This window comes from Acipenser ruthenus, unplaced genomic scaffold (assembly GCF_902713425.1).
Source record: "Acipenser ruthenus unplaced genomic scaffold, fAciRut3.2 maternal haplotype, whole genome shotgun sequence".
NCBI classification, from domain to species: domain Eukaryota; kingdom Metazoa; phylum Chordata; class Actinopteri; order Acipenseriformes; family Acipenseridae; genus Acipenser; species Acipenser ruthenus.
The window spans coordinates 5,280-25,464 of NW_026707532.1; the positions used below are offsets into that span (position 1 = coordinate 5,280).

Sequence of the window (20,185 nt, forward strand, 5' to 3'; positions counted from 1 at the left end):
TGCAATGGCCGGTGCTGTATCACATTTCTACTGGTTCTAGTCCCTGTTGTTTAAATATCATTCTTATATTATCCGCGCATTACAATTTGAAGAAGCCTCGCCAGCGCATTTGATCCAATCCGTTCTCATGTCGGTACAGCAGCAATCCCTTCATATTAACAGATCCTCAGCGGTTGGTTTGATCCGCTTCTGTGCCGGTGTTGTAACACCTGGCTGCGGCTTATCCTGACGTCACGTCCCAGCGACACGCCCCCTGCTTCCTTGCTGTTTGAAAAGCCTCGTCAAAGCGCCGCTGTAGAGAGATGGCAGCTGCGGGTTTTGAACCCGGTGCCGGTGAGTTAAAAACATGACTGTCTTATTAAAGTCGAGGGCGATGTAATAATTACGAGACTGCGTCGAAACAAGAGTTTTATCAGGTTAAAGGAAAGAAAGAAGAACAAGTTTACTTTAGGTTTCAGGTTGAAACGAGCTCGCACAGACTCAGTTGTTACAGTTCATAGTTTTTTTTACAGTCTTATTTGATAAAATACACGCTTTGTTTCTTTCTTTCTAATACATCTCGACGTTGCCTACTTTATCGAGTCGGATAATCTGCAGTATAAAAGCTTCTCCGCGGCTGATTTTCATTCCCCGCGGGTGTTCTACATTACCACACATGTCTGTAATTATACAAAGTATTATTATTATTTGTTTATTTAGCAGACGCCTTTATCCAAGTCGACTTCCAGAGACTAGGGTGTGTGAACTATGCATCAACTGCAGAGTCACTTACAACTACGTCTCACCCGAAAGACGGAGCACAAGGAGGTGAAGTGACTCGCTCAGGGTCACACAGTGAGTCAGTGGTTGAGGTGGGGTTTGAACCGGGGACCTCCTGGTTACAAGCCCTTTTCTTTAACCACTGGACCACACAGCCTCCTTGTGAAAATAAAACGTGTCCCGAGCGCATCACAGCGTCAGCAGCAGCCATGGCTTTCATTTCTAAGAGGAGCAAACTGTTCTTTCTCTTTAACAGGGCGGGGAATCATGGCTGCAGAACAAGAGGCTGAAGAAACTGTTTCTCAAGAGCTGCACAGCGTCTCTGAGCTGAGGATCGTGCTGCTTGGGGGATGGAAGGCTGGGAAGAGTTCATCAGGAAACACCATCCTGTGCAGAGAGGAGTTCAGACCTGAAGCCAGCTCCTCTGCAGTTATGAAAGAGTGTGAGAAGAGAACAGGAGAAGTGTCTGGGAGACGGGTCACTGTGGTCGACACTCCACACTTGTTACTCACAGACCGGGTCGAGATTGAGAGATGTGTTTCTCTGTCTGCCCCTGGACCCCACGCTTTCCTCCTGGTGATACCTGTGTATCCGAAAGAAATGATTGACACTGACCGTGAGTCTATACTAGCACAGTATTGCAAACCCTTTGATAAAGTGCAGGAGCTGTTTGGTGAGAGAGCTGTGAGGAACACGATGATCCTTTTCACCCACGGGGATGATCTGACAGGCAGGACGATTGAGCAGTACATTGAGGAAGCTGGTGAGGAACTCCAGCAGCTTGTTGAGAAATGTGGGAACAGGTATCATGTTCTCAACAATGAGGACAGGGGCGATCGCACTCAGGTCACACAGCTCCTGGACAAGATAGACAACATGGTGAAGGGCAGTGGAGATGGCTATTTCACCAATGAGATGTACCAGCAAGCAGAGAGATGGAATAGACTAAAGGAACAGGAGCTGAATGAAAAACACAAAGAGGAGCTGAGGATGAGAGAAGAGGAGATGAAACAGAAATATGAGGAGGAACAGAGGAGGAGAGAAGAGAAGATGAAACAGAAATATGAGGAGGAACAGAGGAGGAGAGAAGAGGAGATGAAACAGAAATATGAGGAGGAACATAGGAGGAGAGAAGAGGAGATGAAACAGAAATATGAGGAGGAACAGAGGAGGAGAGAAGAGATGAAACAGAAATATGAGGAAGAACAGAGTAGGAGAGAACAGGAGCTGATGAAGTTGAGGAAGCAAATGAAGGAGGAGGAGCTGGAGAAAGAGGCAGAGGAATCCAAGCTGCCTGTCAGGAGAAGGAACAGCAATGATGGAGATCGTCCCAACTGTAAGTATTCCTTTTATTCCCCCGACTGTCAGTTCAGTAAAATCATCTTTCTGAGGTCCTAGAACAAAGAAACATTGATTGATGCTTTAAATAATAGCAAATAAACTACTAGAAAAAATACTAATAAATCATTCTGCATCCTGTCACTCTCTATAAAGAGTGTTTTTCAGTATTGCAGAATACTACAGTAATATTTCATGTAGACATCTGACTTGCAGGTTAATCATAGAATATCTGTGGTGCTTTAGAGACATCGTGAGCAGAGTCAAGCACAGTCACAGATGTGACATTTCACTTTTCTGAAACAATACACTTGTTGTTTTTCAGTGTCTGGAGGTGAAGGAGAGGCTCCCCTTGCAGATACCCAAGCGCCTCCCAGCCCCCCTGAGCTGAGGATGGTGCTGCTTGGGAAGACTGGGTCTGGGAAGAGTGCAGCAGGAAACACCATCCTGGGCAGAGAGGAGTTCAGATCTGAAGCCAGCTCCTCTGCAGTAACGAGGGAGTGTGAGAAGAGAAAAGGACAAGTGGCTGGGAGACGTGTTGCTGTGATCGACACTCCAGAGCTCTCTCAGGACAAACTCCAGATTAGGAGCTGTGTTTCTCTGTCTGCCCCGGGACCCCACGCTTTCCTCCTGGTGATACCGGTGGGCCACTTCACAGAGGAAGAGAGGAGAGCAGTGGAGACAGTCCAGGAGATATTCAGTGAGGAGGCTGTGAGGAGGCACATGATGCTCCTTTTCACACACAGTGACAAACTGAAAGGCAAGACCATTGAGGATTATATTCAGACAGGCAGCAAGGAGCTCCAGCAGCTTGTTGAGAAATGTGGGAACAGGTATCATGTTCTCAACACTGAGGACAGGAGCGATGGCACTCAGGTCACACAGCTCCTGGACAAGATAGACAACATGGTGAAGGGAAGTGGAGGCTGCTACTACACCAGTGAGATGTACCAGCAAGCAGAAGCCAAGATCAGACAAAGACAAGAGGAGATACTGAAGGAGGAGGAAGAGACAATATTGAGGGAGGAAGAGGAACTGAGGGCAAAGCACCTGAAAGAACTGGAGAACACGAAAAGGAAGATGAGATTGGAAATCCAGAAACGAGACGAGAAGATCAGAGAGCTGGAGGAGAGCATAGGAGAGCTGGAGGAAGAGCTGAGGAAAGAACAGGGAGAGAATCACAGGATCAAACTGGAGGAAGAGCTGAGGAGGAAGAGAGAGGAGAGAGAAAGGGCGGAGCGAGAGAAGGAGGAGTGCATGGAGAAGGGGGAGAGAGAGAGGGGAGAGTACGAGGAGAAACACAGGAGAGAGAAAGAGGCAGTCAGGCAGCGCTACCAGGAAATCATTAGACGAGATGCAGAGAGAGTCAATGAGTTTATAAGCAGATATGAAAAGCCAGCTGAAGCGAGAGGAGAAAGGGCAGCACTAGGGGCAGTGATGGGTACAGTAGCAGGAGCACTGAGAGAAGGGGCTGAGGTAGGGGCAGTATTACACACAGTATCCAGAGCAATAAGAGAAGAGACAGCGCTAGGGGCAGTAATGCACGCTGCAAAGGAAGCAGTAAGAGAAGGAGCAGCTCAAAGGGCAGTGATCAGTGCAGTAGCAGCAGCACTGAGAGAAGGGGCTGCGATCGGGACAGTATTGCGCACAGTAGCAGAAGCAATAGAGGCAGCACCACAGGAACCCAGTCAAGAACAGTGAGACAGGGGGTGGGGCTATTGAACAGGGGGTGGTGTTAGTGAACAGGGGGTGGGGCTATTGGAGAGGGGGTGGGGTTATTGGACAGGGGGTGGGGTTATTGGGCGGCATTGTTGAGTAGTGGTTAGGGTTCTGGACTCTTGACCAGAGGGTCGTGGGTTCAATCCCAGGTGGGGGACACTGCTGCTGTACCCTTGAGCAAGGTACTTTACCTAGATTGCTCCAGTAAAAACCCAACTGTATAAATGGATAAGTGTATGTAAAAATAATGTGTACAAAATAATGTAATTGTATGTACAAATAATGTGATATCATGTAAGAATTGTAAGTCGCCTTGGATAAGGGCGTCTGCTGAGAAATAAATAATAATAATAATATTGGAGAGGGGGTGGGGTTATTGGGCAGGGGGTGGGGTTATTGAAAAGGGGGTGGGGTTTAAGGATTAGCCTTGCTGTTGTAACCACATGTATATTTTACACACATTTTAAATGAAAGACAACAGTTCAAATGCAGGCTGCTTGTATGTGTGTGTGTGTGTGTGTGTGTGTGTGTGTGTGTATATATATGTATTGTTTATAAGATGTATTTGTAAGCGAGATAAACACCTTTTAAAATAAAAGGACACAATACAGTTCCTTAAAACTGAGATGAACTTAAAGAAGTAGAAAGTTAATGCAGATTTAATTTTGTTTGATTTCATTCATAAGAATCTTTAGGGGTGCCAATAATTCTGACACCTATCTTTTTGAGAAAATGTTTTATTACTTGTTAATAAAATGTTTTTTTTTCTCTGAGCAATTGTATTAGAATAAAAGAACATGGCTTTCACATATATTTGAGCATAAAATATAGCGCATTACCTTGTGTTGTTTATTTTATAGAGCCTTTTTAGCTCACCTTGATCAATCATTTTGAAGGTGCCTGTATGTGTGTGTATATATATATATATATATATATATATATATATATATATATATATATATATATATATATATAATATTGTTTATAAGATGTATTTGTAAGCGAGATAAACACCTTTTAAAATAAACGGCGTCCTGTGGTGTTCTTGTAAAGATGTGTATCAGTAATCAGCCCGCGTGTTAGCCTTGGGCTCCTAGCTGCAGAACAAGGTCAGCTGCTTCACTATTGAAAACATCCGACTCTATTACAAACAGTGTAGGAGTGTGTGTGTGTCTGTGTGTGTGTGTGTGTGTGTATTGTCTGTGCTCTGATTCCCTGAGACAGCGTTGTAAAGAGATGTCTACTCAGGAGATAATAAAGTCATGAATAATAATACACAATAATATCACACTTTTAAAACCTCGTCCCGTTTTTATTTTTCATTTCTCTGAATGCATATTCTTGTGTAAAATGCTGTTGCCGTCAGCAGGTGCGATAGCTGCTAATGAGATCATGATCATTGCTGTATTTAATCAGCACTAGCGACACAAAGCTGACATCTGTGAAATACTGAAGCCTTTATTGAAGTCTGTGTTGATGGATTAAACACAACGCGGTCTTCAAAAACTGTTGTTCAATCAGCCAGCGACGAGCTGTGACTATCAGACTTTATTTAATTCAGCAAAAACTACTTCATAAAAAATAATAATTTTAAAAAATGCTGAAAAATCTCATGAGTTGAATCTTTGTGTTATAAAAACGCCTCCCAGAAAACGCAGCCGTGTACCAGCGGGTGGGAAATGTCTGCGTGTTTATTGACACAGTTTCGTATCCCGGTGATTTTAAAGGACTCCGCTAACAGAACAGCAGGTTCGGGTCTCGCTGCTGCGGTTTTATATAAGGCTGCTGTTCATGTTAAAGCTTCAGATGCCATTGTCTTGTTACTGTCCCCTTACCTTGTTATGATGCGTGCAATCACTCGCAATGCTTCTCACTGCAATTACTCACACACAGGGTGGTTATTTTTTAATTTAATTGATTGTATTTTTTGAATCCGCAGTTTTGAGTCCCCCTGCAATTGCAGAGACGAGGCTGCGCTTGATACGCAAAGGCAGGCTGTGCTGTGCAGGGGGGGTCAGTCTGGGGGGTGTCTAGTTTAGGCTGCAGTGCGCGCATTGCAGCGGTCCCGCTCCGGGACTGTATTTGAGGTTTCACCGCTCCACATCAAACCCACAGTAACGCCACCTGTTCAAACCCCGATACACTCCTCCGTGACGCTGCAGACGGGAGAACAACTCGGGGGGGAAGAAAATGACGGCGCTGACTACTGAAGAGGAGAGAACTGGTAGGAGAAGCCCCGGGCTGCTGCTGTTTGTATCGACACCTGTAAGGATGTGCTTTTATTGAGGGCTTTTACCGTTTACATCTCCTCGGCATTGCCCGCCAAAAATGAACAAACAACACAGCGGCGCGGACCCCGAGCAGCGCGAGCTGCCAATTCAAACTGGAGGAGTTCGAATCCCAACGGCTGAAGCGGCGCCGCCTGAATATATTAGCGTGGAGTTAAAGATTACACATCAATAAATAAGATATTACTACATACAGTTTAAAATAATATACGGTAGTATCAATACATTTCAAAAGTCTCGTTTACACCGGGTGGTTGTGTAAAAATGTTTCTATTAACGGAATATAAGAATGGTCAACATTAGCCTACGAAGGGGAATCTGTGGAGAAAATACAAGTTATCAGGTAGGTGTTTTTATTTTTATTATTAATATTATTATCGGGTTACGGATGGGTTAAGAGATGTTTTTAATTATGTTTTAAAGTTTGAATATGAATGAAAAAAATAGTTCCGGTTTGAATTTTGTGTTTTGGTAAATTGAGATGACGTTGACTTCTTATTAAGTCAGCGACCGTTGTTGTGTTTAAATGTAATTTTAAAAGTTTAAATATGAATGAAAAAATGTTATATTCAGGTGTGGAGTTTGTATTTTGGTAAAATGTGTGGAAATGTATTTCTTATTAGCCCGGGTTCTTATTCAGAAATACTTTTTTTTTTTTTCGTCGCCTGGCAACGGCGCCCTTTTCCTGTCGGGTGTTAGTAAGGATTGTGATCGGGGCTGCCCCGGTGATATTAGGGTCTGTTGGCATATTCGCGTTGTCTTGGGCCACTCGTGTCAGGCTGAGTTTCTATAAAGAGTGACGCTACAAAGCGCATTCATTTTTAAGGCTGCCCGACACGAAGCGGAATTGGTTCACAAACAGCCAGCAGACACGGCCCAGGGAACACGCTGTTAAACTGAGATATTCTGTCTCGCTGCGCTGGAGTCGCTGCAATAAAAATCACATTCTTAGTTCGGGGCTTTTCTCTTGAACCCTTATTTTGTTGAGGTTAGCTGTGAAACTAAAGGGTTCGGCTCATACATTTACCCATTAGGGGTCTGTCAGTCAGTATGTAACATCTCAAACTCTTTGGTTTCAGTATTGCGTTTATTACATAGAGCGCTGTGTGTGTTGTTCGGTGTTGCTGTATAATGCTTGACTCGGCTGCCCTCTTCAGGACAGATTGTGCACATGCGCAGATCCCGGCTGGAAGGTATTCTGTTCACCTGGCATCTAGCCTGGTTTGTTTGGAAATGTACAATACTGGAAATGAATTGTCTTGCGGGTTCAACAAGCAAACTGGTTGCAGCTGGTCCAGTTTCTCAGGGATATTGTAGTCGCTGGAAAGTTGACCTGTTGTGTGGATTTGTTGATTTCTTCCAAAGTAATGCTTCTGTGCCTGTGGGTTTGCATAGAGTGCAGAATGACTGAAGGGACGCATTGCAAATATGTTTTTAATACATGTATTGGATACACTTCAAAATATATTCAGTTCCATTATTTAATAAATGTACTTGCAATAATAACCCCCATGTTGTTAATGTATGGAGCTCCATCCTTACAGTAACAGAATCGGGTGTGAAACGCATGCAGTAAATATCAGTAAATTATAACTACAGTATACCATGTAATTATTGCACCTGCATTTTGAACTGTATCTCATTTATTGATGTGACTTGAGGTGTGTCTGTGTTTGTGCAGCTTGCTATACCCTCCATTTAAACGAGATCAATCTTTTAATTAGAACTCGGTTATCATTCAGTTTGTCCTGCAATGCGGTCGCTGCCATGTTATTATTTTCTGAATATGGCAGCCCATAGTAACTGCAATGTAACTACAATAGTAACTGTGGCATTGCAGTGCTGTTAATGGTACCTATGAAGTACTGTATGTTGATGAAGCAATCGCTGCATGTTAAATATCCCTTTTTAAAGTGTGTCGGCTCTATTCAGTGAACAGGGATCTTTGCTCACTGGCAGTATCAGTTTGAGATGCACCAGGAGACACGGCACCTTTAATTTACAGGACATGCAGTAATAAAACTGGCCAGAGGGGGGCGCTTGTTTGTAATTGTCATTCTGCCACCACTGCTGCAGCTTCACCTGCTAATATCTCATAAAGCATTTCACATGCCAGCTTCACATTTACAATGCCATGGAAACAATACAGTGTAGACTGATTCCTCTCAATCCGACTCCAAGGATCTCATCCTTAAAACACAGTTAAAGTCTATTGAAACAGGCAGTTTAGAGCCCCGCACACACAGGAGCACACTTTGCACCCTGGCAGTACCAGTGTGTTCATTTACAGCAATAAAACAGAAAATCATATAAGAGGTGGTGTGGCACTAAATCAATAAAAACTGTAGAGATCAAGCTCCCTTTGGACTCCAGCGCCATTGTCTTCACTAGGGAGCAGAAGAAGGGAGAGATGGGGGCCGCCGGTTCAGACCCTGGTGAGTTATTTCTTCAGATCTTCATTTCTGTAAAGAATCGGTTCACTTAATGCTGTGCTGGACAGCAGGACTCTTATAACAAGTATAGAGTCACTGAGTGAGAAACAGTGCAAAGTAACAAGCTAGAAATCAATGTGAGAGACTGGGCAGGGCAGGTTTGCTTTCAAGTTCATGTATTTAATGATCCAGCCTTGTGCTTTTCAAAGCTTGCTCAGGCTGTCGCTTGCTTTCAAATTGTATTGAAAATTAAGTTAAAGTAATCAAACAAAAACTTTATAAACATAAAAAAATATAAATGAGACAATTCATGGAAGCCTGGGCACCCACCATTCCAGCTGGATATGAAATCAGCTTTTAATATACAATGGCATTGTTCTTTAGATTTCCATTACACGAGAGTAGATGTTAAAACTTCATGCTGATTTGAACTCGGCTCTCGCCAAGATAAGCACCAACTAAGACGTAGCTTTACAGTAAGCTAATGTGATCCATCTGTGTCTCCATCCATTTATGTTTCCTTCCATCTGATGATGTAGATATCCTTCTGTCTGGTGTTAATGGCTGAAGTGTAATGCTGACTCCAGGGATCAGCTTATTTTGCCTCCCTGGCGCATCAGCACACACAACGGCTGCGATGCTGGCTCCGGGGATCAACCACAGTGCGGCCTCCCCAGCGCATCAGCATGACAACCGTCTGGATTGAGCTAAGTAGGGTACATCTCTGGGGTTTTCAAGTGGGCACCTTCCATCCTCAGTGTTTCGTCGACTAGCCCACGACACCTCAAGAGGGCTCGACGGTGATTCTGGCGTCCCAGCATCACCCCCCTCCGTCCTCCACTCAACTCAGCCCAGCTTACTTACCTGTACATCAGCGTTTCTTTCTTTCTATTGTGCTTGAGATCCCCAGCCAGAATCTTTCCGTCTCAACCACAGCCAGTTGCTGCTCCTCTCTGCTGCTTCAGATAAGTTCTTCACTGTGCGACGCAACTCTTGGCCACTGAATCCGACGTCTCTGAGAAACCGGGTTGTAGAGTGTGCCACAAATCCTGGTTTTAATATTTTAATGAAATTAATAGAATACGTTTTCCAAACTGAAAATGACACGTCATCCATGGAAGCCTGGCCACACACGATTCCTGTTGGATAAACATGAAGTCAGGGTTTTAACATGGCAAATGTGATCAATTAATTTCCAAAATAAATCTATTAACGAGCAGGGAGGGGAGCCGATATTTTAATCCTTTAGACGGGTTCCCATGTTCTAGATGCACAATGGTGCTTTTTTAATGTAAGAGACCGCACCCTTAATTTACAGGACAGAGTCCAACAGCAGGAAATGTGATATCTGTTACAGCTGCACTTTGGATCCTGATCTGTATCTTATTCTGTTTAGCTGATGTATCGAACCCTCACTCTTCTGTTCAGATATTTATTGAAAGTTTGAACACGTTATCATTGTGAGCAAATTGTTCAAAGTGAATGTGAAAGTAAATCTAAATGTAAAATTGAGTTTGCTGAATCAGAATTAAAAGGGATTGGGGGTTTCTACCTGCATATTATTACAGTTATTAAACATGAGCTCATAACAGTGTAATCTCTTTATAAACTATGGGGCTCCTTTAATTAACATATATATTTTAAACATGAGCTCATAACAGTGTAATCTCTTTATAAACTATGGGGCTCCTTTAATTAGCATATATATATTAAACATGAGCTCATAACAGTGTAATCTCTTTATAAACTATGGGACTCCTTTAATTAGCATATATATTTTAAACATGAGCTCATAACAGTGTCATCTCTTTATAAACTATGGGGCTCCTTTAATTAGCATATATATTTTAAACATGAGCTCATAACAGTGTCATCTCTTTATAAACTATGGGGCTCCATTAATTAGCATATATATATTAAACATGAGCTCATAACAGTGTCATCTCTTTATAAACTATGGGGCTCCATTAATTAGCATATATATTTTAAACATGAGCTCATAACAGTGTCATCTCTTTATAAACTATGGGGCTCCATTAATTAGCATATATATTTTAAACATGAGCTCATAACAGTGTAATCTCTTTATAAACTATGGGGCTCCTTTAATTAGCAGCACACAGTGAAAGCTTGAGCTCACACTGCTGCACAGGAGTTTGGATCCAGACCCATTTCTCATGTTGTTCATTTGAAACCTGGGTTTAGGGAAGGTATGCAGGGACTAAAGAAATAACCTGAACAATAATAATAATAATAATAATAATAATAATAATAATAATAATAATAATAATAATAATAATATGTTCCAACACAAGCCCCTGATTTACTTGTATGTGCATGTGTATAGTTTAGTGTGTGTGAGTGCATGTGTATAGTTTAGTGTGTACCTCCTCTCTGTACACCCCAACCCTGCAGCACGGACAGCTGCAGGTTCTTATACTCTGGCCGAGGGGTTAAGTAGCTGTTAATTATCTTATTACCCCTCGGCCACAGTCTGCACGCATTTGGTAAGGATGCGCGACTGTCTAGCTAGTTAAATAATCAGTAGCTGATCAGTTATGCATCCTCACGGGGTTTTAAATTATAAATAATAACAAAAGACGTGGCACTTTTAAAAATACAAATAATAATAAATAGGGGCGGGACACTCCGCCACAAGAAGTCAGGCTTATTGGTCTGTAGTTACCGAACAGGTTTTTGTGGATCGGTATTACGTGTGCTATTTTCCAGTCTGTCGGTACAACCCCTGTGTCAAGAGACTGTTGCATGATCTTGATTAGCGGTTTGTAAATAACTTCTTTCATTTCTTTGAGTACTATTGGGAGGATCTCATCTGGCCCAGGGGATTTGTTTATTTTAACACTTCTGCCTCTGTTATGCTAAAGTTATTTAAAACTGGATAGGAACAGGTTGACATAGGAAGCAGTCATTTGTCATTTCCACCATTTCAATTTCGTCTGTCGTGCTCCCCACCGGGTTTTGCCATTTTATACAGGGGAAGTTGAAATCCCCCATTAGTATGGCTTCTCCTTTGCTACACGCATTTCTAATGTCATTGTATAACATATTATTTTGCTCGGCGTCTGAATTTGGCAGTCTATAGCATGCTCCTATTATTATGCCCTTTGAATTTTTATCCATTATTCTGACCCATGTTGATTCAGCGTTGTTTTCTTCGTCCAGATTTAACACCTGGGCTTCAAGGCTATTTCTTATGTATAGCGCTACCCCTCCACCTCTTCTGTCCTGCCTGTCTTTCCTATACAGTGTGTACCCACTAATATTATATTTGCCTCCATCACTCTCAGACAACCAAGTTTCTGTAACACCTATCACATTGTAGTTACTTGTTAGTGCAGAAGCTTCAATTTCTAATATTTTGTTTCTGAGACGTCTAGCATTTAGATAAATATATTTAATAGTGGTCTTACCTGAGTTGTTGCCCTTGTTTTGATGTGGTCTCCCTTCTTTTTTTTTTGTTTTCTCCCCCCTTCCTTTCTAGTTTAAATGCTTCTGAACCTCCTCAAGGATCCTTTCTCTGAGTATATTTGTTCCCTTTCTGTTTAAGTGCAGTCCGTCCCACCTGTATAGATAGTCCTTGTTGTAGAATGTGCTCCAATGTTCAAGAAAGGTGAAGCCTTCCTGTGTGCACCACGATTTCAGCCATGCATTTTGATTTCGTATTTCCAGCTGTCCATATTGTCCTTTGCAAGGTGCCGGCAGTATCCCAGAAAATACCACAGTTTTGGTCTAGTCTTTTAATTTCCTTCCTAGATCTCTGAATTTGTTTTGCAGGGATCTTGGCTTGTCTCTTCCAATGTTGTTTGTACCGATGTGGATGACTACTACCGGGTCATCTCCTGTTCGTTCTAGGAGCCTGTCCACGTTCTCAGTGATGTGCATGACAGAGGCTCCTGGAAGGCAGCACAGTGTTGTAGTAAGGGGGTCCAAACTGCGAACTGAGCTTGCTGTGTTTCTCAATATGGAGTCCCCAACAATCATGACCTCCCTTCTTTTTGCTGCCTGGTCAGCACTGTTTATAGGGTCCTGGATGTTGTTCCTTTCATTCTCTTGATGGTGGTTTTGATCATCTACATTTTGAAGTGGCTCAAATTTGTTGGATGTTTTGATTTCTGGTGGTTGTGTTTGACTAAGTTTCTTTTTTTCCCTGCTTCTGCCTATCTGAACCCAGCTGTTTTGACTCTCTTCCATCTCTCTGGTGGCTTTCAGTTTGCTAGGGGTGCTGACTTCCATGAATTGTGGGTGTGCCAGCTCCTCAAGCTCCTGTTGCTGTCTCATTTCCTGCAGCTCCATTTCTAGCATTTCTACTTAATAGTTTAAGCAAGTCCTGGATCGTGGGGCACTTTACACACACTTGGTTGAGCTCTGCTGGGTTTTCTCGGATTTCCCATATCATGCAGGTGTCACAGATTACTGGCTTGACACCTGCATGATGAAGTAGCAGCAACACAGCAGCTAATAGCAGATACCAGGCTTGAAGAGCATGGAAAGTGTGAGAGAACAGGCGGGTCTTGAGAGTTGATTTGAAGCGAGCGACGGTGGGAGCGTCACACTCGAAGCCGGGAGAGAGTTCCAGAGAGGCGGAGCCATGAAGCTGAACGAGCGCTCCCTCCAAGTGGGGATAACAAGCGGGCCAGAGTTGGAGGACTTCCGATTCCGGGCAGGGACATAGCGGGTCAGAGAGGCTGGAAAGATAAATTATCACAAGATGTCGACATTTCAAACCATTAGTAAAATAACTTTTATAAGATACTGGTCATATATATTGTGACAGGGTGTTACGTCACGTGCGTGGATAGCTGCTGTTTACAAAGTACAGAGACATTGGGGGGGTGGAGTTGAAACGCCGGCACAGGCGCGCAGGATTTATTAATACAAAACAGAAATAAAAGTGTGGTCATGTGACGTTACCACCGATGGTAACACACAGAGGACACATACAGCAAACTGTACAAAAGGCAAAATAAAACACAGTAGAAAAACTACAAATAAAAGGTGCCCCAGAGGGCGAGCGCTAGCCTTAAAACGAGGTGTCCCGCTCCAGGAACCGGCTACACTACGTAACCCTCGCTATACATCACATGGGATCACTATCCCCTAAACTACCCTACTCATGAGCCGGTATTCATACAACGACTCGTGTGGTTTCAATGGTTGTGTAAAGAAATCTGGTTTTGCTCTAGTGTGGGCGTCTGTGTTTCAGTGCGCTTCAGTTCTAGCGGCGCTGTCGTAGTTATTGTGAATCGGGACAGCCCTGGCTATAGGACTACAGCTCCCAGCATGCCTCTGCGCCCGCGGACATGCTGAGGGATGCTGGGAGCTGTAGTTCTTTAACTGCAATGCGCTGGGCTGGGCTGTATCACATTTCTACTGGTTCTAGTCCCTGTTGTTTAAATATCATTCTTATATTATCCGCGCATTATGCCGGTGTTGTAACATCTGGCTGCGGCTTATCCTGACGTCACGTCCCAGCGACACGCCCCCTGCTTCCTTGCCGTTTGAAAAGCCTCGTCAAAGCGCCGCTGTAGAGAGATGGCAGCTGCGGGTTTTGAACTCGGTGCCGGTGAGTTAAAAACATGACTGTCTTATTAAAGTCGAGGGCGATGTAATAATTACGAGACTGCGTCGAAACAAGAGTTTTATCAGGTTAAAGGAAAGAAAGAAGAACAAGTTTGCTTTCGGTTTCAGGTTGAAATGAGCTTGCACAGACTCAGTTGTTACAGTTCATAGTCTTTTACAGTCTTATTTGATAAAATACACGCTTTTTTTTTATAATACATCTCCACGTTGTCTACTTTATCGTGTCGGATAATCTGCAGTATGAAAGCTTCTCCGCGGCTGATTTTCATTCCCCGCGAGTGTGATACATTACCACACACGTCTGTAATTATACAAAGTGGAAGTAAAACGTGTCCCGAGCGCGTCACAGCGTCAGCAGCAGCCATGGCTTTCATTTCTAAGAGGAGCAAACTGTTCTTTCTCTTTAACAGGGCGGGGAATCATGGCTGCAGAACAAGAGGCTGAAGAAACTGTTTCTCAAGAGCTGCACAGCGCCTCTGAGATGAGGATCGTGCTGCTTGGGAGAAGCTGGGCTGGGAAGAGTGCAGCAGGAAACACCATCCTGGACAGAGAGGAGTTCAGATCCGGACTCAGTGTCTCTGCAAGAACGAGGGAGTGTGTGAAGAGAACAGGAGAAGTGTCTGGGAGACGGGTCACTGTGGTCGACACTCCAGACACAGACCGGGTTGAGGTTGAGAGATGTGTTTCTCTGTCTGCCCCGGGACCCCACGCTCTCCTCCTGGTGATACCCGTGTATCCAAAAGAAACGATTGATACTAACCGTGAGTCTGTAGTAGAATGGTATTGCAAATCCTTTGATAAAGTGCAGGAGCTGTTTGGTGAGAGAGCTGTGAGGAACACGATGATCCTTTTCACCTACGGGGATGATCTGAGAGGCAGGACGATTGAGCAGCACATTGAGGAAGCTGGTGAGGAGCTCCAGCAGCTTGTTGAGAAATGTTGGAACAGGTATCATGTTCTCAACAATTGGAACAGGAGCAATCGCACTCAGGTCACACAGCTCCTGGACAAGATAGACAACATGGTGAAGGGAAATGGAGGCTGCTACCTCCCAAATAAGATTTACCAGAAGGTAGAAGAAAGGATTAGACTAAAGGAACAGGAGCTGAATGAGAAACACAAAGAGGAACTGAGCAGGAGAGAAGAGGAGATGAAACAGAAATATGAGGAGGAATAGAGGAGGAGAGAAGAGATGAAACAGAAATATGAGGAGGAACAGAGGAGGAGAGAAGAGGAGATGAAACAGAAATATGAGGAGGAACAGAGGAGGAGTGAAGAGGAGATGAAACAGAATTAGTATTCCTTTTATTCCCCCCGACTGTCAGTTCAGTAAAATCATCTTTCTGAGGCAAATACGAAGTTCAGTCTTTCTGTGGGACTATTAAAAAAATACCAATAGACTTGCAGGTTAATCATAGAATATCTGTGGAGCTTTAGAGACATCGTGAGCAAAGTCAAGCACAGTCACAGATGTGACATTTCACTTTTCTGAAACAATACACTTGTTGTTTTTCAGTGTCTGGAGGTGAAGGAGAGGCTCCCCTTGCAGATACCCAAGCGCCTCCCAGCCCCCCTGAGCTGAGGATGGTGCTGCTTGGGAAGACTGGGGCTGGGAAGAGTGCAGCAGGAAACACCATCCTGGGCAGAGAGGAGTTCAGATCTGAAGCCAGCTCCTCTGCAGTAACGAGGGAGTGTGAGAAGAGAAAAGGACAAGTGGCTGGGAGACGTGTTGCTGTGATCGACACTCCAGAGCTCTCTCAGGACAAACTCCAGATTAGGAGCTGTGTTTCTCTGTCTGCCCCGGGACCCCATGCTTTCCTCCTGGTGATACCGGTGGGCCGATTCACAGAGGAAGAGAGGAGAGCAGTGGAGACAGTCCAGGAGATATTCAGTGAGGAGGATGTGAGGAGGCACATGATGCTGCTTTTCACACACAGTGACAAACTGAAAGGCAAGACCATTGAGGATTATATTCAGACAGGCAGCAAGGAGCTCCAGCAGCTTGTTGAGAAATGTGGGAAATGTGAGGACAGGAGTGATCGCACTCAGGTCACACAGCTCCTGGACAAGATAGACAACATGGTGAAGGGAAACAACGGCAGCTATTACACCAGTGAGATGTACCAGCAAGCAGAAGCAAAGATCAGACAAAGACAAGAGGAGATACTGAAGGAGAAGGAAGAGACGATACTGAGGGAGGAAGAGGAACTGAGGGCAAAGCACCTGAAAGAACTGGAGAACATGGAAAGGAAGATGAGATTGGAAATCCAGAAACGAGACGAGAAGATCAGAGAGCTGGAGGAGAGGATAGGAGAGCTGGAGGAAGAGCTGTGGAAAGAACAGGGAGAGAATCACAGGATCAAACTGGAGGAAGAGCTGAGGGGAAAGAGAGAGGAGAGAGAAAGGGCGGAGCGAGAGAAGGAGGAGTGCATGGAGAAGGGGGAGAGAGAGAGGGGAGAGTACGAGGAGAAACACAGGAGAGAGATAGAGGCGATCAGGCAACGCTACCAGGAAATCATTAGACCAGAAGCAGAGAGAGCCAATGAGTTTATAAGCAGATATGAAAAGCCAGCTGAAGCGAGAGGAGAAAGGGCAGCACTAGGGGCAGTGTTGAGTACAGTAGCAGGAGCACTGAGAGAAGGGGCTGAGGTAGGGGCAGTATTACACACAGTATCCAGAGCAATAAGAGAAGAGACATCACTAGGGGCAGTAATGCACGCTGCAAAGGAAGCAGTTACAAAAGGGGCAAAAGAAAAGGCCATTAAACATGCAGTAGCAGGAGCACTGAGTGAAGGGGCTGTGATCGGGACAGTATTGCACACAGTAGCAGAAGCAATAGAGGCAGCACCACAGGAACCTAGTCAAGAGCAGTGAGACAGGGGGTGCTGCTATTGGACAGGGGGTGGGGTTATTGGACTGAGGGGTGATATTATTGGACAGGGGGTGATGCTATGGGAGAGGGGGTGGGGTTATTGGGCGGCAGTGTTGAGTAGTGGTTAGGGCTCTGGACTCTTGACCGGAGGGTCGTGGGTTCAATCCCAGGTGGGGGACACTGCTGCTGTACCCTTGAGCAAGGTACTTTACCTAGATTGCTCCAGTAAAAAACCCAACTGTATAAATGGGTAATTGTATGTCAAAATAATGTGATATCTTGTAACAATTGTAAGTCGCCCTGGATAAGGGCGTCTGCTAAGAAATAAATTATATTAATGATATTGGAGAGGGGGTGGTGTTATTGGACAGGGGGTGGGGCTTATGGATTAGCCTTGCTGTTATAACCATATGTATATTTTACACACCTTTTAAATGAAAGAGAACAGTTCAAATGCAGGCTGCTTGTATTGTGTGTGTGTGTGTGTGTGTGTGTGTGTGTGTGTGTGTGTGTATATATATATGTACTGTTTATAAGATGTATTTGTAAGCGAGATAAACACCTTTTAAAATATAAGAACACAATACAGTTCCTTAAGACTTAAGTACTATGTTAATGCAGATTTAATTTTGTTTGATTTCATTCATAAGAATCTTTAGGGGTGTCAATAATTCTGACACCTATCTTTTTGAGAAAATATTTTATTACTTGTTAATAAAATGTTTTTTTTTCTCTGAGCAATTGTATTAGAATAAAAGAACATGGTTTTCCCATATATTTGAGCATAAAATATAGCGCATTACCTGTGTTGTTTATTTTATAGAGCCTTTTTTGCTCATCTTGATCAATCATTTTGAAGGTGACTGTGTGTGTGTATATATATATATATTGTTCATAAGATGTATTTGTAAGCGAGATAAACACCTTTTAAAATAAAGGGCGTCCTGTGGTGTTCTTGTAAAGATGTGTATCAGTAACCAGCCCTCGTGTTAGCCTTGGGCTCCGAGCTGCAGAACAAGGTCAGCTGCTTCACTATTGAAAACATCCGACTCTATTACAAACAGTGTAGGAGTGTGTGTGTGTCTGTGTGTGTGTGTGTGTCTGTGTGTGTGTGTGTGTGTGTATTGTCTGTGCTCTGATTCCCTGAGACAGCGTTGTAAAGAGATGTCTACTCAGGAGATAATAAAGTCATGAATAATAATACACAATAATACCACACTTTTAAAACCTCGTCCCGTTTTTATTTGTCATTTCTCTGAATGCATATTCTGGTGTAAAATGCTGTTGCCGTCAGCAGGTGCGATAGCTGCTAATGAGATCATGATCATTGCTGTGTTTTATCAGCACTAGCGACACAAAGCTGACATCTGTGAAATACTGAAGCCTTTATTGAAGTCTGTGTTGATGGATTAAACACAACGCGGTCTTCAGAAACTGTTGATCAATCAGCCAGCGACGAGCTGTGAATATCAGACTTTATTTAATTCAGCAAAAACTACTTCATAAAATCCTTAAAAATCTCATGAGTTGAATCTTTGTGTTATAAAAACGCCTCCCAGAAAACGCAGCCGTGTAACAGCGGGTGTGAAATGCCTGTGTGTTTATTGACACAGTTTCGTATCCCGGTGATTTTAAAGGACTCCGCTAACAGAACAGCAGGTTAGGGTCTCGCTGCTGCGGTTTTATATAAGGCTGCTGTTCATGTTAAAGCTTCAGATGCCATTGTCTTGTTACTGTCCCCTTTACCTTGTTATGATGCGTGCAATCACTCGCAATGCTTCTCACTGCAATTACTCACACGCAGGGTGTTTATTTTTTTATTTAATTGATTGTATTTTTTGAATCCGCAGTTTTGAGTCCCCCTGCAATTCCAGAGACGAGGCTGCGCTTGATACGCAAAGGCAGGCTGTGCTGTGCAGGGGGGGTCAGTCTGGGGGGTGTCTAGTTTAGGCTGCAGTGCGCGCATTGCAGCGGTCCCGCTCCGGGACTGTATTTGAGGTTTCACCGCTCCACATCAAACCCACAGTAACGCCACCTGTTCAAACCCCGATACACTCCTCCGTGACGCTGCAGACGGGAGAACAACTCGGGGGGGGGGAAAAATGACGGCGCTGACTACTGAAGAGGAGAGAACTGGTAGGAGAAGCCCCGGGCTGCTGCTGTTTGTATCGACACCTGTAAGGATGTGCTTTTATTGAGGGCTTTTACCGTTTACATCTCCTCGGCATTGCCCGCCAAAAATGAACAAACAACACAGCGGCGCGGACCCTGAGCAGCGCGAGCTGCCAATTCAAACTGGAGGAGTTCGAATCCCAACGGCTGAAGCGGCGCCGCCTGAATATATTAGCGTGGAGTTAAAGATTACACATCAATAAATAAGATATTACTACATACAGTTTAAAATAATATACGGTAGTATCAATACATTTCAAAAGTCTCGTTTACACCGGGTGGTTGTGTGAAAATGTTTCTATTAACGGAATATAAGAATGGTCAACATTAGCCTACGAAGGGGAATCTGTGGAGAAAATACAAGTTATCAGGTAGGTGTTTTTATTTTTATTATTAATATTATTATCGGGTTACGGATGGGTTAAGAGATGTTTTTAATTATATTTTTAAAGTTTGAATATGAATGAAAAAATAGTTCAGGTTTGAATTTTGTGTTTTGGTAAATTGAGATGACGTTGATTTCTTATGAAGTCAGTGACCGTTGTTGTGTTTAAATGTAATTTTAAAAGTTTAAATATCAATGAAAAAATGTTATATTCAGGTGTGGATTTTGTATTTTGGTAAAATGTGTGGAAATGTATTTCTTATTAGCCCAGGTTCTTATTCAGAAATACTTTTTTTTTTTTCGTTGCCTGGCAACGGCGCCCTTTTCCTGTCGGGTGTTAGTAAGGATTGTGATCGGGGCTGCCCCGGTGATATTAGGGTCTGTTGGCATATTCGCGTTGTCTTGGTCCACTCGTGTCAGGCTGAGTTTCTATAAAGAGTGACGCTACAAAGCGCATTCATTTTTAAGGCTGCCCGACACGAAGCGGAATTGGTTCACAAACAGCCAGCAGACACGGCCCCGGGAACACGCTGTTAAACTGAGATATTCTGTCTCGCTGCGCTGGAGTCGCTGCAATAAAAATCACATTCTCAGTTCGGGGCTTTTCTCTTGAACCCTT

The 20,185-nt window shown here is 43.7% G+C and overlaps 2 protein-coding genes across 2 annotated transcripts in view; both read left to right on the top strand.

Annotated features, from left to right (window-relative positions):
* On the top strand, positions 1-15,647 carry LOC117967999 (plectin-like). Its single transcript, XM_059018953.1, has 6 exons — positions 1-333; positions 1,016-2,095; positions 2,423-3,797; positions 5,183-5,185; positions 8,406-8,539; positions 14,548-15,647. The coding sequence occupies exons 1-6, from the start codon at positions 303-305 to the stop codon at positions 15,312-15,314; spliced, it is 3,390 nt and encodes a 1,129-aa protein (XP_058874936.1). The 5' UTR covers positions 1-302; the 3' UTR covers positions 15,315-15,647.
* Positions 15,620-20,185, top strand: part of LOC117432672 (rootletin-like) — a gene marked incomplete at its 5' end in the record, with an annotated part of 42,849 nt that continues 38,283 nt past the window's right edge. Inside the window, one exon of the mRNA XM_059018969.1 lies at positions 15,620-17,007. Within this exon, the coding sequence (XP_058874952.1) occupies positions 15,620-17,007 (1,388 nt within the window). The remainder of the gene's footprint in view (positions 17,008-20,185) is intronic.

Bases quoted from the DNA above. Each gene is read 5' to 3' on its own strand.
- LOC117967999 (XM_059018953.1), top strand. From the start codon at position 303: ATGGCAGCTGCGGGTTTTGAACCCGGTGCCG. The intron at 2,096-2,422 runs GTAAGTATTCCT...GTTGTTTTTCAG, and splicing joins TGATGGAGATCGTCCCAACT to TGTCTGGAGGTGAAGGAGAG. The intron at 8,540-14,547 runs GTGAGTTATTTC...TCTCTTTAACAG, and splicing joins GGCCGCCGGTTCAGACCCTG to GGCGGGGAATCATGGCTGCA.